The 16,946-nt window shown below is 39.2% G+C and overlaps 1 protein-coding gene across 1 annotated transcript; it reads left to right on the forward strand.

Annotated features, from left to right (window-relative positions):
• Positions 1-487: 487 nt before the first annotated feature.
• On the forward strand, positions 488-12,375 carry IL10RB (interleukin 10 receptor, beta; the record flags this gene model as incomplete). Its single annotated transcript, XM_010083158.1, has 6 exons — positions 488-611; positions 1,543-1,712; positions 3,890-4,050; positions 8,078-8,228; positions 9,744-9,901; positions 12,163-12,375. Coding segments are annotated over 6 exons (977 nt in total), but the record flags the coding sequence as incomplete, so codon positions are not given.
• Positions 12,376-16,946: the final 4,571 nt, after the last annotated feature.

Genomic DNA, 16,946 nt, shown 5'->3' on the forward strand with positions numbered 1-16,946 from the left:
ACTGTGCAGTGGTGACACAAAAAAGCTTATGGTGGATTTCTTTTTAATTATTTCAGTCTTATACGCAGGTCTATGTAGAAAGACAGTTCATGTCCTTCTTCAGAAAAAAACCCCAGCAAATCAATCCATACACCTATGTTGTTTCCGTAGTGCTACTGGAGCACTACTTAGGAAAATTTTATATTGACAATCTCAGTGAGAGTTCTTGCAGGTGGCCTGATGAGCCCTAAGTCAGTCGTGCATAATAAATGATGATAACACAGAGACTCTACTTATGGGAAACCATTGATGTTGGCTAATTTGTTTTTGTTGCATAAGCTCAGAAGGAATGATAGGCATCAGAATTTACATTAATTATATTAAAGTCTGTTTTTTAAAAAAAGTAAGACAAGGAAGAGAAGTTAGGCTGTATTTAAGATTCAAATGACTGAGAAGTCACTGAGGAACACATACTAAAATGTTTGTTTGGTTTTGATTGCTCCCACAGTATCTGGAATAGTTCCAAAACCCCAAAACGTAAGAATTATTTCAGTTAATCTTCGTAGCATTTTACAGTGGGATGCACCTATGTTTCACGAAGGGAATATAAGTTACACTGTCCAGTCTAAAAGGTAAGTCAGGGGGAGTTGTGCTTTCCTTAATTCACATTTCATTTCACAGCTGCGTGTGTTTGTGATTTGTTTCCTTTTTTACAGGAAGATCAGTAGCTGTCCCTTTCTTTTAGCTTGTGAGAGGCTTATCTTGAGTTAAATAACAGGGCAGGGGCATTTTCTACACATTTCACACCCAAGGCAGCTTTGTATGTACTTTTTTTGGAACCAGAAACACATTTTAATGTTGGCTGTTATCAGCCATGTGTGTGTCTTTTCTCTATCATGTAGCTTTTACCTGCAATTCAAGAGACTTAGTCCTGCTGAGCGTCAGGTCCTTATCTGGTCTCTCACTCCAGCAGCATTTTGTGCTCTGGCACCAATGCAGCCAGCATGCCTGCACCCTTTGTGGAAATGCCTGATGAGCTGCAGGCAGGTGGCTTGTCCATTCAGTGCCTTAAACTTAGGACGATTTTTTTTTTTTTATGCAAAACAGAAAGAATATCACTTATTATATGGTTCCCAGTAAGTTCTCAGGCTCTTGTTTTCTCGGGCTTTTCCTTATACACATTTCTTAAACACAGATCTGAACAAAGTCCGAGTTAGACAGCAAAGCTGTGCATAGTGATTTTGTCTTAATATTTGCAGACTTGTCTGATAACTATTGTCTGTTGAATCAAATTTTGTAACAACTGTAAATAAAAGGGCATCTATTTACTGAATCATAATTTTCATCTCTATCACAGATTTATAGATGCATATAAAATGCTTAATGTGTGTGCACACACTAGTAATGGCGTTTCTTATACAGAGGATTTAATTTTTCTTGTTCATGAGTCATACCTGCTTGTATTAACAAAGAGATGTGCCACTTTTCTAGTTAATTGAGAGGAAAGACATTTAGTCAGTCATCACTTACCCATCATATACATTTTGTTTCTCTTCCATACAGCATCAATTTGCCTGGACACACATATAAAAATGTGAGCACAAACTTGAGAGTCACAGAGTGTGATGTTTCTTCTCTATCTGCATATGGAAACTACATTTTACAGGTCAGAGCAGAGTCAGAAAATAGCCATTCAGACTGGGTGACCATCAGATTTAAGCCAATGGATGACAGTAAGCCTCTTTCTAATCTTCCACAAAAAATATTGTCTTCTATTAGTGCACCTTTATAATTTGACTCCATAAGAAAAGCTATAGCATGCAGATCATTTTTAAATTTAATTACATTGAAACTGTAAAATCTTATTTGTAACACTTCCATTTTTTTGAAGGCAGAAGTTGCTGTCAGAAAGCATAGTAGGTTCACTATTATAGTAGATGGTAGCATTGGTACTTGAAACGTATTTTAAGGAGATTTTAAAATAAATTTATCTTTTCCCTTAAAATAAGGCTTTGTTTATATTTTTCAGCCAGGGAGGGCTTTTCTTCAAGGATTCAGACTTCCTCTATATCTAAATAAGTTCAATTATTTTCTTCTTCATTGCTTTGTCAAGCAAAAGGTTTCTTTTTTTTTTTAATTTAAAATATTCACCATGAAAGATTACTTTTTAGTCAGAAATTGTCATTGCACAATATTGCCACTCTCTTAGTGAAGCTTTATAGTCTTTTGTGAGAGACAATTTGGACATTGCCTTGCATTAGAGTGCACAAGAGAGATGTTAATCATGTTGCTGTCACCTGAGGTTGGAAATGAGGGAGTGGGTTTTACCAATGAGCGTCCTTTATTTTGTACATTCTTATGCCACTCATAAGCAAAAATGAAATTATTTTAGATTATGTAGTTAATGTTACCCAAGGCTTTTTTTCTCCTCATAGCTGCTAATACAAAACTATGCAGGAAGCTTCTGTTACACCTCAACTTTGAGAAAAACTTTTAAAAATCCTTTTCTTTTTTGTTCTGCCTTCATTTGCTTGAATTTCATCATTCTTTTCCTTGGATTTCAGAGTATAATTTTACAGTGTACAGCCTTGTTTTTCAAAATGCTTTTTATTGGTTGTCTCTCTCCAAAAGCATAATGTTGAAATAATCACCTAGAACAGAAGCACTGAAACATAGCACAGAAAAAAAAAATAAAAAAAATCCAACTTTGCAAGTATAAGTGACAGACAAAAGAAAGTGCAATACAAAAAGTATGGATGGATTTTCAAAACAGAGAGCAAACATGTAAATCATGAACAGAGCTGTAGCTTGACATACATTTGGAAGAGCATGTGGCTTTCAGAGCAGGCTTGGCTTTGGAAAGGCAGCTTATTCCTGAACTGAGAAAATCTGTATATAAAACTACCTGGAAAGAAAAACCTGGGAGTACTGGCCAACTGGCCAAATCTCTGAGGAGGACATGAAGATTTTTTTAATGTTGTCATAGCTGATCTGAGCAGGGCATCATGATAAAAATATCTACTATGCCTTTCTGTGTTATTATTTCTGATAGTGCTTCCTGTATTGTAGAAATAGCCTAAGAAAACCATAGTAACCAGGACCCTCCTCATGTTCTTTTTCTCAAGTTCAACAACATATTCATGAGCATTAAATGAATGCATGGTGCAGCAAGTAGACCTTTTTTTCTAATTAAATTATTTTTAGAGGAAAGCAAAATTGTCTATATATTGGGGTCTTCCTTTATTAGACACTTTATAGTGTGGCTGTAGCCAGGCAGAATTATAGCAGAGGCAGCCAAGGCAGATTTGTTTGTTGGAATTACAGGAGACTTTATTGGAGAGCTCACTGCAGACACAATGTATTTGATAACTAAGCTACTCATTCATTAATTTAAGTAGTGGCACAAAAATATAATAAGGACAAGCCATTTTCAAAATAGGAGAATATAATAGTCTAAGGAGCTCAGTCTTTAAGATATGCAGAAATAATTAAAATGTTTCAGGTTTTCAAAGTATTCAAAATGAAAAAAAAAACATCCAAAACATTAAAACACTTCACTAGAGGCTCTCCTCAGAAAAGACAGATGTTGTAACAGCTTGGCCCAGAAAGAGAAGTGAGTAGTAACCTATAGAAATAGTCCTTCCTCTCCCAGGAGTCACCACACCTGGCAAAAGAGAACTGAGTGAATTTAGTGTATGGGAAGTGTAGTCTGCAAAAATAAATCCTTTTCAAGACCAGTTCTGTAAGGAAAGGATTTGTTTATGCCTGACCCATGAAAGCAAATTACTTTCTTCTAATAGATAAAATTATTTAAAGTGTGAATTGTCATAGGTTGTGTAAAAATGTCAAAATGAAAATAATGTGAAATTAAATTTCGTTATTTCTTCTCTTCCACTCTGTAAATATATAGCAGTCATTGGGCCACCTGATGTAAAAGTGAAGTCAGAGTCTGGGTCCCTGCATGTGGATTTCATAGGCCCTATTGCTGCACATGATAGGTGGCCTCTAAAGCAGTATTACGGCTCGTGGAATTACAGAGTACTGTACTGGAAGAAGGGCAGCAAAACACAGGTAACTTCTGCTTCCTGCATGTTGTGACTCCATGACTTTGATCTATGCTGATGAAGTTCTGAAAGCTAACAGTACTGAAGTAAAAATGTATCTCTGCTAATTACAGTGTAATAAAGTCTAGTCACTACAACTGGTATTCAGAGCAAATGGCAAATAGCTGGGGAGTTAAACAGTAGCGTGGATACAATTTGCTCTTTCCATAATTGGAAATAACTGCTACATTATGAGAGTTTATCCCCTCAGGTTGGTGCTCATTTATCTGTGATGCAGTCTGCCCCACAAAATCTCTCTATTTCACAGACACAAGCAAGGGTAAACTTAGAAGCTGTAACATCAGCAGTATCTGTGGTCATGTAAATAAACTGACTTAGATTCAGATCTCATGTCATTCAAGTATTTGTACTTTTTGTGGGACTCTGGGCTTTGAATACCACCATGTCTGGGGTCTTATATTAACTGTGGTAACCTTCACCTCTTCAGTTTCTATCAGTTGTAATTTGCTTTCTTCTTCTTGTGGACAGCCTCTTCCACAGACATATCTATTACTCAGCCCAAAAGACTTTGTCATACAAAATGCATGGAGAAAGATCATAAATAATGTACTAATTATAGGGTCATGAGTTCTATTGCAGGAAAAAAGGAAGCCCTGTACCAGAATAAATCAGTCACAGTATAATTAGTGCTTTGTACAAAAGTACAATTTTCATATAATAGGGCTCCACTACATACAACTATGATTTGTATTTGTTACCCTGCAAAACTCTGTGGTATTCAATTCCAGAAACTGAGGGATCATCATTTCCCAAAACCCAGACTGGTTTTCAATTCCCAAACTACAAAAAAATTACGGTCTTTGTATCAGAAATAGTGTGGCCAGCAGGACTAGGGAAGTGATAGTCCACCTGTACTCGGCACTGGTGAGGCCGTGCCTCAAATCCTGTGTTCAGTTTTGGGCCCCTCACTACAAGACAGACACTGAGGTGCTGCAATGTTTCCAAAGAAAGGCAACGAAGCTGGTGAAGGGTCTGGAGCACAAGCCTTATGAGGAGCAGCTGAGGGAGCTGGGGTTGTTTAGTCTAGAGAAGAGGAGGCTGAGAGGAGACCTTGTCACTCTCTACAACTACCTGAAAGGAGTTGTAGTGAGGTGGGTGCTGGCCTCTTCTCCCAAGTGACAAGTGATAGGACAAGAGAAAATGGCCTCAAGTTGCAACAGGGAAGGTTTAGATTGGATATTAGGGAAAAATTCTTCACAGAAAGGGTTATTGAGCACTGGAACAGGCTGCCCAGGGAAGTGGTTGAGTCACTATCCCTGGAGATATTTTAACAGACATGCAGATATGGTGCTTAGGGACACAGTTTAGTGGTGGACTTGGCAATGTTAGGTTTGTGGTTGGACTGAATGATCTCAAAGGTCTTTTCCAATCTAAATGATTCTGTGATTCTGTTCTATGATTCTATTTCTGCATATCACACGTAAACTTAGGCAGAGAAAGAGGGAACTTCAGGTAGAATCTGTGCTTGTAATGCTTCAGAGCACAAGTCTGGGAAGTCTGTTTCCTCCTAGAGGAAAGAGTCCAGGAGGTTCCTGGAGTGTGTGGAAGATAACTTCCTGACACAGCTGATGGGTGAGCCAACTAGGGAAGGCACCCACTGGATCTGTTGTTTGTAAACTGAGAAAGACTTGTGAGTGATGTGATGGTTGGAGGCTGTCTTGGGCACAGCAATACAGAGGTGGGGAATAGTGACAAAGGATGAGGAAAAGGCTGAGGTACTTAATGCCTTCTTTGCCTCAGACTTTAATAGTAAGACCAGTTTTCTCCAGCCCTCTGAGCTGGAAGACAGGGACAAGCAGCAGAATGAAGCCCCCATAGTCCAAGGAGAAATGGTTAGTGACCTGCTACACCACTTAGACACACACAAGTCTATGGGGCCAGATGGGATCCACCCAAGGGTACTGAGGGAGCTGGCAGAGGTGTTCACCAAGACACTTTCTGTCATTTCTCAGCAGTTCTGGCTAAATGGGGAGGTCCCAGTTGACTGGAAGTTAACCAGCATGATGCCCATCTACAAGAAGGGCTGGAGGGAGGATCCAGGGAACTGCAGGCCTGTCAGTCTGACCTCGGTGCCAGGGAAGGTTATGGAGCAGATCATCCTGAGTGCCAGGATCAGGCAATCAGGCCCAGTCAGCATGGGTTTATGAATGGCAGGTCCTGCTTGACTAACCTGATCGCCTTCTATGATGAGGTGACCCACTTAGTGGAGGAGGGAAAGGCTGTAGATGTTGTGTACCTAGATTTTAGTAAAGCCTTTGACACTGTTCCCCACAGCATTCTCCTGGAGAAACTGGCTGCTCATGGCTTGGATGGGCATACTCTTCACTGGGTAAAAACCTGGCTGGATGGCTGGGCCCAAAGAGTTGTGGTGAATGGAGTTAAATTCAGCTGTCAGCCAGTCACAAGTGGTGTTCCCCAGGGCTCAGTGCTGAGGCCAGTTCTGTTCAATACCTTTATCAACGATCTGGATGAGGGGATCGAGTGCAGCCGCAGTAAGTTTACCAATAACACCAAGTTGGGTGCGAGCATTGATCTGCTTGAGGGTAAGAAAGTTCTACAGAGGGATCTGGACAGGCTGGATTGATGGGCTGAGACCAGTTGTACGAGGTTCAACAAGGTCAAGTGCTGGGTCCTGCACTTGGGTCACAACAACCCCCTGCAACACTACAGGCTTGGGGAAGGGTGGCTGGAAAGCTCCCCAGCAGAAAAGGACCTGGGGGTATTGGTCAACAGCTGCCTAAATATGAGCCAGCAGTGTGCCCAGGTGGCCAAGAAGGCCAATAGCATCCTGGCTTGTATCAGAAATAGTGTGGCCAGCAGGACTAGGGAAGTGATTGTCCACCTGTACTCAGCAATGTTGTGGCCACACCTCACATACTGTGTTCAGTTTTGGACTCCTCACTACAACAAAGACACCGAGGCTGAGGGGAGACCTTATCACTCTCTACAACTACCTGAAAGGAGTTGTAGTGAGGTGGGTGCTGGCGTTGTCTCCCAAGTGACAAGTGATAGCACAAGAGGAAATGGCCTCAAGTTGCACCAGGGAAGGTTTAGATTGGATATTAGGAAAAATTTCTTCACCAAAAGGGTTATCAAGCACTGGAACAGGCTGCCCAGGGAAGTGGTTGAGTCACCATCCCTGGAGGTATTTAAAAGATGTGCAGATGTGGTGCTTAGGGACGTGGTTTAGTGGTGGACTTGGCAGAGCTAGGTTAACGGGTGGACTCAATGCTGTCAAAGGTCTCTTCCAACCTAAACAATTCTATGATTCTATAAATTTCCGTAGGAATCAAAGAAGAAAAAGGCATAGACTATGTAACTTCATAGGTTGTTTTTTGAAGTGGATGCTTGCTCAAAATGTTGAAACCTAGTTACTGAGTCTTTTCACCCCTGAGAAAGAATCCATTACTACGTAACGGGGCATGTTGTAGGGATTCCTTCTAATCTTCAGGGACCATATAGTTACAGGGACTTAACCAATCATGCCTCTAAACAGCAAGTTGCATCTCCTGTCAGTCACCAAGTAGCTTCCATAAACCTTTTTCTTTCTCTGTCTTTTTCTTTCTTTCGTCTAGATCGTCCACCCTGTTGCTCCATCTCAAATTAAATTATGCTTGTCTGTGACATCACTCTTACTTGATCTTATTTGGTTAGGCCATCGCTTCTCTCTGCAAGCAGATCTCATTTATCACGTCTCTGCAGGCCTCTTTAGCCTAAAACATCATTAATGCTGGTAGAAGCAGCCAGAAACTCAGTGGTGTGAGTGGTCTCACAGGTGAAATCAATGTCGAGTTATCAGCTATGTGACATGGGCAGGTCATTTCATTCATTTAATTCCAGGCCTTTAAAAGCCTTACCCACATTACATCTATATCTGCTAGGATTTGTCCTACTAAATGTAATTTTAACTATGTAGCTAGTTCATTCATTGGACTCATGCTTTTCAAATTTTTTGTATTCTTCTCTTTTATTAGGTAGCTCACATAGATACTAAACATAACTCTGAAATATTATCTCAGTTGGAGCCGTGGACAATATATTGTATTCAAGTGCAAGCAGTTATTCCCGAGTGGAACAAAACAGGGGAACTGAGTGAAGAGCTTTGTGAGCAGACAACCCACAATGGTAATACCTGGTGCATCACAATGGGACATGCGCTGCAGGGAACTAGGAAATACGGAAAGCCGTTCAAAATGAAAACCGATGTAATGTGTGAATCTTTCAAAAATGAATGTGTTTGTTGCTTTAGTATTGTTTGGTGGTTAATAGGTGTGCACCTTTGGAGCAAAGGAGTTGGAAACGAAGTGAAAACTACAAGCAATGTAGCAACCAATGGCATGATGCTTTACTTTGCTGCAGAAGCCTGAAAATCAGAGTGAAATGGAGCACAGGCTCTTCGCTGATCACCGTGTGTGCCTGAATTTCTTTTACCGTTAGCTGTATTCATTATCCTATGAAATCCTTTGTTCCATATATCTGTAACTGAGAAAGGATTTGGACCCTGTGTTTCAGTCTGCTTCATCTGTGGACAGTGTCTGTCGTGAGGCTAGGCCATGACACTCTTTCTCTGTGACACACAGCAGTAATCAATAATATAAACAATTATTTTGTCTCAATGCGCTTTCCTTTTCATTTGGAAGGCAGTTAAGTACCAAAAGCGCTTTCCTTTCCAGCCATGCCACCTTAGCTGCTGTCTGTGGAGTCCAGCAGTAACCACCACATGGTCTGACCCTGTTGTCTTAGCAGGGAGCTTCATGTCCCTAGTTAAAAGAAAGAACATAGTCCTAGATACTGTCTTTTTCACAGGCATAATGTGTATTTCAAGTAACTTACACCCTCAGATAAGTTGTGTAAAATCACAAGTTGATGAGGAAGCCATCTAGGGGAAGCCTGGGGAAGCAACAGGGCTAACCTGTTTCTCATATGTTTTTCCTCATAAAATGTTTCCTCATATATTTTTCCCACATGTATATTATCTGCATGCCCTGCAGTTGAATTGGAGGTAGGTTTTGGTGGTGGTCTTGCTTGTTAGTTCCTGGCTAGAACAGTGCTTAGCAAGCATAGGTTGATTTAAAATGTTTATGCAGTGATGTATGGATACATCTTCATTCCCACTGCCTGTTGTGAAATCCCCCATACATGGCATAATTTTTCTAAAGGCTCAGAAGTTTAGAATTTTACAGGCTTTCATCCCCTGCTATCTTTGCTTTGCTGCCATGCCATTTTTACAGATTTCTTTAAGAAAGAAGTAGAAGCCTATACTCTGGTAGTGTTATGTGTCAACTCCTACACTCCTGAAACACCAAAGAGTGTGCAATAGTTTTTTACATTATCAACTGTGGATGGTTCTGTTGGTCTTTTTTCCTTTAATCATTTGCCTAGTATTGCATGTAGAATTACCAGTATGTGTAGCTGTAAATATCTAAGAATGATGGCTTGTAAGCTTACTTTATTGAGAATTTCCTCAGCCTATCCAGACTAAAAATTTAAGAGCTAAAGAGCATCTGGAAACAGACACTTATGTTTGCAGTTACAATTTTGTAATAGTTTGGGTTTTTTAAATTCCATAGAAAAAGTGATAATTCAAAAGAATATATTCAGAAATTAATAATCACACTTATTTCTTCTTGTCTCTTGCAGGTGTAACTCCTGTGTGGATAATTGTGAGCGTTCTTATAGGATCAATGCTGGTTGTTGCAATATCTGTTCCTGGTTTTTTCTTTTCTTTTTTGTATCTATATCGACTCACCAAACATGTTTTCTGCCCTTCATATATTTTCCCACAACACTTGAAAGAGGTTTGTTTTCTACCTAACACAATTAAAATCAGCCTTTTCAGCAGAACCACCTGCCTTTCAAAGGCTCTTTGTGCCAAAAACTTTAGAGCTGCTTTTATTTTGCCTTCTTTCATTTGTATCTGATTGTTAGCCATCTGTAAAGGGCAGACTATTCTGAGGGGATTTTAGACTATAAGGAGCAATGCTGGTTATCTGTTGTTATACAGTTGTTATGTATGGTAAAACTCGCTCTTCTGACAAACCTAAAAAGCCATTCAAATAAAATTATGAAGTTGTGAACTTTGGAAAAAGCTGACAAGGGAAGGTACTTTTCAGTGTGAGAAAGGTAGTGGAAGTTGGTTCATTTGATACTTAATTTCTGGCATTATAGGGTCATAAACTTTGCATGAATGTTATCTCAGTTTTTTCATCATTTTCTGTGGTGCTGCACAGACATAAGTAAGAAGCAGTGAAATTAGACTTCCTTTTGAAGTATACTGATGTATAATAAACTCTAAAATACTGTCACTCTGAATTGTTCTGCACAGAATGGTCCAAAATATTTAAAAGCTGAACAACTTAAAATCTTGGCATAGACTTTTAATCCTAAAGCAACTGCCTAATTTGTAATATAAAGCTTTATGTGGCTTAGAAACAGGATGTTTTCCTTCATTTTAAAGTGAGAAAATAACAGGTGTTAACCTTCAGTTCCTTTTTTTAGATAGTGAACTGAGCTATCTGTCTCAATTATCTCATTTTAGACTTAAAATTGCACATTTGTTCTCCTGAAACAAAGCTCTTTTGCAAATACAATCATGAGTTTTAACTTAATTAAAGAATGAAGTGAAGTTTGAAAATTCAAGATTAAATGGGAGCAATGAATGTTAGCCTTACTGCTAGGGACTATCACTGACCCCGTTACTCATATAGTAACTTAAAAAGGCTGTATCAGAACCTCCTCCAAGAAACAAGGCTATAGAGTGTTACATAGGCTGAAGTTAGCAACCTATACTCTTCTAAGCTTCCTGCAGTTTATCTTGGGTCTTTCATTTTCCCTCATTTAGAGATCAGCAGACGAAGGCTTTGCAGCTGACTTAGCTTGTTGCACTTAAAGTCTTGTGCTTTAAGTTGAGCGCATGCTCAGCACACCGTAGTAAAAGAGCTCAGCTGTTGGGGAGGTAGCATTGTTCTGGTCAATACAGGATGTGGTCAAATTTCATTTTGCCCACAGGTTTCTCACAAGAAAGGAAGAATTTTCATTTTGTGATAATGGGCTATAGTGGTTAATCACATTAATCAAAGGTCAGTCATGCTTACCTAAAATGACATTTATCAAAGGTAATGGTTTCACCACATGAACATTTGAGATTGCAGGCTACTGACAACATTTTGAATCACAGCTTGCTAGAAAAAAGTCTAATAGTACTAATATTAGTATTTATTTTTGTAATTACAGTGAGCAGTACTGCTGATAGAGCAGCTTGTTTCTTATATAAAATGCACTAAAAGTAAAGGTAGTAGACAGGGGTCGGGTCACAAGAACAAAATGTCGTTGTACTCCTCCAGCCACTACCAATGAAATGAACTGCCACTTCAGCTGCCACAATGAGTGGGTGACATGTTATTACTGTGTTGAGTAGGTGTGCTATTCTTGTGTTGACATTCAAAATACAGTCATGACATCCTGCAAGTCCATGTTGATTCTTGAAGTCGGTTCCATCTTATCAATAGAACAGGGAGTGGGAGGAAATTGTGATAGTTCAGTACTAAAATTAAGTCATCTTTCTCACTGAACTGCATAGCCCTGCAAACCTCCATCCCTCTCCTTTACTTGCCTAAATGGTTATGGTTTATGTTGACATTTAAAGCATCACTATTTGATGTCTGAGCAGACAGTTCTGAGATGGCAGGAACAATTCACATCTCTTTGAGCTATTTGACAAATCTCTCTGTGAACTCCTTCACCTACAGTGAAGTCACCATTTTTAGGTTGTGTTTCCAAATAAAACCTAGGCATTTTATTTTTTAAAATAAAGTTTATATTCCAAAGAAGTCACTAACCCCCAGGGTATCTTATTGCAAATAAAAGCATTTCTTACCTGTTTACAAGCCTTGCACAGGATGTTAAAGCAAGCAGAGAGGTTACTACATTGTTGCCATTCTGGGACTTGTAAGGATTGAGAACCCAACTGATGTGTGGAAAACAATATAAAACATATTTCTAAGTAAACAGGATGGTATGGTTGGTGCAGCCTAATTCTCCTGTCCTCTTTCTTTCACAGTTTTTGAGCAAGCCTCCCAGCAGTTTGGAGTTTTTTCCTCCACTCCCACAAGAGGAGCATCTTCCCTATGACAAGCTAACTGTCATTTCAGAAGAACCCAAAAATCACTGTGATGAGACCAGGGATGAGGTCAGCAAGACAACAGATCTCTTTCAGGACTCTGAACAAGAAGATCCTGATTCAGGAATAGTACCAGCTTCAGAAAAGGCCTAAATGCACTCCTCATCCTTCACTCAGGAAAAGCAAATGGGCTGTTGAGTTTATCCTCTTACTGCTGCATTCTTAAGACAGTAAAAATTCATATACGAAGATGTGCATACAGACTTTTGACAGAATCATATTTTTTTAAAGTATAAGAAACTTGACTATAAATGAGTAATTAAATGATACGTAATTTTTGCCACTGTTTGTAGTGGCTCACTGTTAAGTTGTAGCAATACCTAGGACTGTATTATGACATTAAATTAAAAAGCAAATATTATGTATATATAATAGTAGTTAATTTAACTTTGATGAACTATTTATTTCAAAAGCTAATAAAAATAGCATATTGTGTAAGGTTTGTAAAAGAAAATCATATTTTGTAAAGAAAGACCTGATCCAACTTTTTATTTTTTTAATGAGATATTGTTTGTATTTCTTAAGGATATCCCTAGTGGCATAATCTTTCTATTGAATATTTTTTTACCTGATGCAAAATTGTAAAGTTATTATGATGGCATGAATAAACCAAACACAAATATTCAGTGTGGTTTGCATTGCAAGGTGTTACTCATGCTTCATCACTAAGGATAATGGGAACATACCAGTACACTGCTGGATAGCCTTCTATGTTCAGCAATCAGTCTCCTGAGTCTCTGACCTATACTTTCTAGGGCTAATTAAGTTTTGCCTACCTAATCCAGTGTCCACTGAAGTCTGTGGAAAATTTTGCAGCTACAGTGAGTGTTAAAAGGTAGGTTCATTTTATTGTCTACTGACACATATTCTTAATTCAAAAAAAGTAGATCCAGGCTGATGTGACTCCCATGCTATGTAATACAATCTCACCTGCAGAGCCCTGTTCATGCATATGAAGGTTATGTCCACACCAACACAGGGCATAAAATGTGCCCTTTGCACTGTGTGCTAATTTTGTGAGCGACACAACTTTTTTGGTGTGTATTATTACATCAAAATGAGAGTGAAAAGTTAAATTCTGTCAGCAAAAGTAACTTGCCACAAGTCAAGTTGTGTGTAAATCATAACTTGATGTGGGAATTGCAAAGTTTTTCAATTTTGGTTTTGAGGTTTGTTAATTAGTGCTTCAATATTTACTTCTTGGGAACTGCTGCAGGAAGAATACATAAGGTGAACAGGCATTGATTCTTTGTACCACCCAGGTATATGTAATCTGCACACATTTTTTCTGCCCTTTTTAATTTTCATCATATTTCGGTTAAATGTGGAATATGGAAAAATGGGGAAGCATTTTCATTTGGGTTTTTTTAAGGCATTTTGTTTCACTGGTGCTTTTCTTTACCTCTCACCAAAGCTGCTCTGTGAGTGCTGATCCTAATGAAGGCCGATATCCTGTCTCTGGTACACTTCTTCACTGTAAAAATTTGGGTCCCTGTGTGTTCCTGTGTTCTCTATCCCTCCTTCCACAGTAACAGCTTCTTCTATGCAATCTTTTTTTTTTTTTTTTTTTTTTTTTTTTTTTTGGCTTTCAGAAAGGCAAAAACCAGCATTCTCATGTGACTAATCCATGTGCTAGTTGGCTGGCCAGCTACTGTCAGAAGAGAAGAGGGTTGAGATCTCCCTGCCTTTTCCTTCCTTCTTTAGTAAAGCTCATTTCTTCTATCCAGCAGCTCATTTTCATGGAAGAGCAGGAAGCTAGTGTCTATCAAATGTGGCTGAAATCAATCAGCTGGTTCAAAGGTTATGATGAGGGCACAGATAAGGCAGTCCCATGTGCTCTGCCAATTCATTACAGGTTCATCGGTAAACCAGATTGTGGGAGAGAAAAAAAATAATCTTGGCTGTTCAGACACACAGTCTTTTTAGATTAAAGCAGGAAGAATGTGTGCAAGAACATTGTCTCCAAGCGATGAGTGGTTGGTTTCCCCCATTTAAAAAGAGGAAGCATTTCACCTCATGTCTTTGCCAAAATAAATTTTTGTACTACCACATGAGAGAAGAAAGACTCTGTTCTCAGAACACTGCTTCCTCTTTCAACACATCCAGACACATGGGGAAAGGAAGGATTTGTCCTGACCCCTTTGTTTAACTTTTCTTTTATATATGTAACACAGTGTCTTTCTTAAAGAAACAGCTGTTTTAAGTTCATGTGAGCCCATCTTTAACCTACTGTCTATATCATCATCATCAAAATGCCTTTACATAGGGAATTCCAAAATTAAAAATAATATGTTAAGATTCCAGCTGCACCACGACTAGCATGAAATAGGAACAGATTCCCCAACTCTGCATCTCAAAAGGTCATCAAAGTTTCCAGAAAGTCCAGAGACCTGTACAACTCCATCAAAGGTACAACCGGTTGTCTGAGGACATCAAGCTGGCACAGCTGCTCCTGTTGTTTACATTATACTTTTAAAAAGTAGATTGCAAGGTCCTCAGAGCCAGGACTTTCTTTTCCAATCTATGTGAGTAACACAGTTACAAACACAATGTAAATCACAACTGGAGATTTGCACATGGCTTAGATTTTCAGACATGCTGCCATAATGGTACAACCAGGCTCTGAAACCCACCCTAACCAAGCACAGCTTGCTGATTATTATGAAAAATTATTTATAAAGATGAAAGCTGTAGATGTATTACAGTTAGGTATTTTGAAGATACTAGATAGGTCTCCACTGGCTGCAAAAGGACAGGTTGACAGCAGGCATTCCACAGTCGTTCAGCTTGGTTGATGCAAATCATGACACCTCTGTTCTTCAAAACCTAATGTACTGTTCTCACCAGATCCCTGTGTTTTATTTACCTGAGTTTTCTCACGTGCTGAAGATACTCAGCTGTCTCATGGCTAAAAACATTTCTGATACCCAGAATGTATCAGAACCAACTTTGTCCTTGTAGATCTTAGGGTGGAGGATCAAAAGAAAAGGGCAACAGCTAAACCTAGGAGTCTTTCTAGAACTTCATGACTGTGCAAACAAAACACTAATATAGGAAATATCCTTTGAAATACACTTAATAATAAAGTCCTGCGGTACAGCACTACCACCTTTATTGCTCCAGCTCTGAGCCTGGCCTTGCTCATTGCACCTTCTCCTTTCCGAAAAATGACAAACTGCTGCCTGCAGTGCAGTGTGCCAAGAATACAGCAAAGGCGAGACCAGAAGGGTGCACAGAGCAGGTAAAGGCTGTGTCATCTCAGCACCAGTATGGGAGCTACTGTGAGAAACAAATTACTTCAGCTCTTGTCTTTGCATTGCGGCCTCTGCAGAAGCACGGACTGGGGCCTTCTGACTCTCACGCAGCAGGAGCCAGTCTCACAACTTCAGAAGCTTCTCCTGGAAGAGAGACTTTGCTCACATCTTCCTAAAGAGAAAGGGCAGTTTGCTAGAGCAACTGATTAAAAAAATCTTTTTAAAAAAAAAGACTGATGCCAGGCATTTTCCTTCTTACCCTAGAGGAGTTGCTCCTCTGGTCCTAGCTTAAGCCTTTAACAGGACACCTGGGCTATATGGAGGAATTATTTACCCCTTAATAACCTGCAGAAGAAAAGGAGGTAAGGATTGCAAGGTAGAGGAGAAACATTGCCTGGAAGGCTTAAGTTTGCTGATTAGTTCTCATCTCAAACTATAACCATGTCCTGGATAATACCAGCAAAAGTTAGGGAGAAATTCCCACTGTAGTACAAACCTGCAAAGATGCAGAAACCAGTATCAGAGAAATACAGGATGTCACACCCCATTGTTGGATCTTCGCCACCATAAAAGCCAGAGAGCAGTTGGTCAGATTGAAATGCAAAATAGAATGAGAAGGGATATTGAAATATTTTTGAAAACTTTAACTGCTACTATGTAGCTCTCCCAGATGTGAAATACTCTGGTCCCAATGAGATTAAACTCTCAAAAGTAAATAGTTTGTAACACATGAAGGAAGAACTCGCATTGCATAGATATGTACCCATTTATATTGACAAAAGAGTTTACTTGTGGAAAAATCCTCAACTGTAGCCTTGCTATTTGGAAGGGGGGGCGGACATCTACTTTTATGAAGTGGAGTTTCATGTGAACAGAGCAGTCCAACCATGCTTTGTCCAAGAAATGTAGAAGTAGAGCCCAAATATCCAAACACAGTGACAGGAAAGAAGCAGGTGGTGTTTTTTTAATACATATGTCACCTGTAATGTTTTTACCTTTCAAGACTATGCAGAAAAACTATCACGCAGCTGCAGAATATCAATGTATTAACAAAAATTCAATCTAATTCCTTTCAGTGCACATCAATTGACTTTCTGCATAAGACAGAAGTAGTAGGTTATATTTTTACTTCAGTAAGATTTTTCACAATATCTTACAAGATACCATCACAGACAAGTTAAGGAAAACTGGCCTAGGCAAAAGGAGACAAATGTGGGGCTTACAGCGGGTCATAAACTATAAATGAGTCAATGTCTCACTGTTAAGAAAGAGGCAAATGCCATACAGACACACAAACTGCATTATAGTCCATGAAATAATTCTTCCTGCTACTTAGCACTAGTAAAGCCATGTGGAGAGCTATATCCAATGCCGGGAAAAGTCAGGAGAAAGACAAAAAACATGCTTGCT

The sequence above is a fragment of the Pterocles gutturalis genome, unplaced genomic scaffold, assembly GCF_000699245.1.
Source record: "Pterocles gutturalis isolate BGI_N339 unplaced genomic scaffold, ASM69924v1 scaffold22515, whole genome shotgun sequence".
Taxonomy (NCBI): Eukaryota; Metazoa; Chordata; class Aves; order Pterocliformes; family Pteroclidae; genus Pterocles; species Pterocles gutturalis.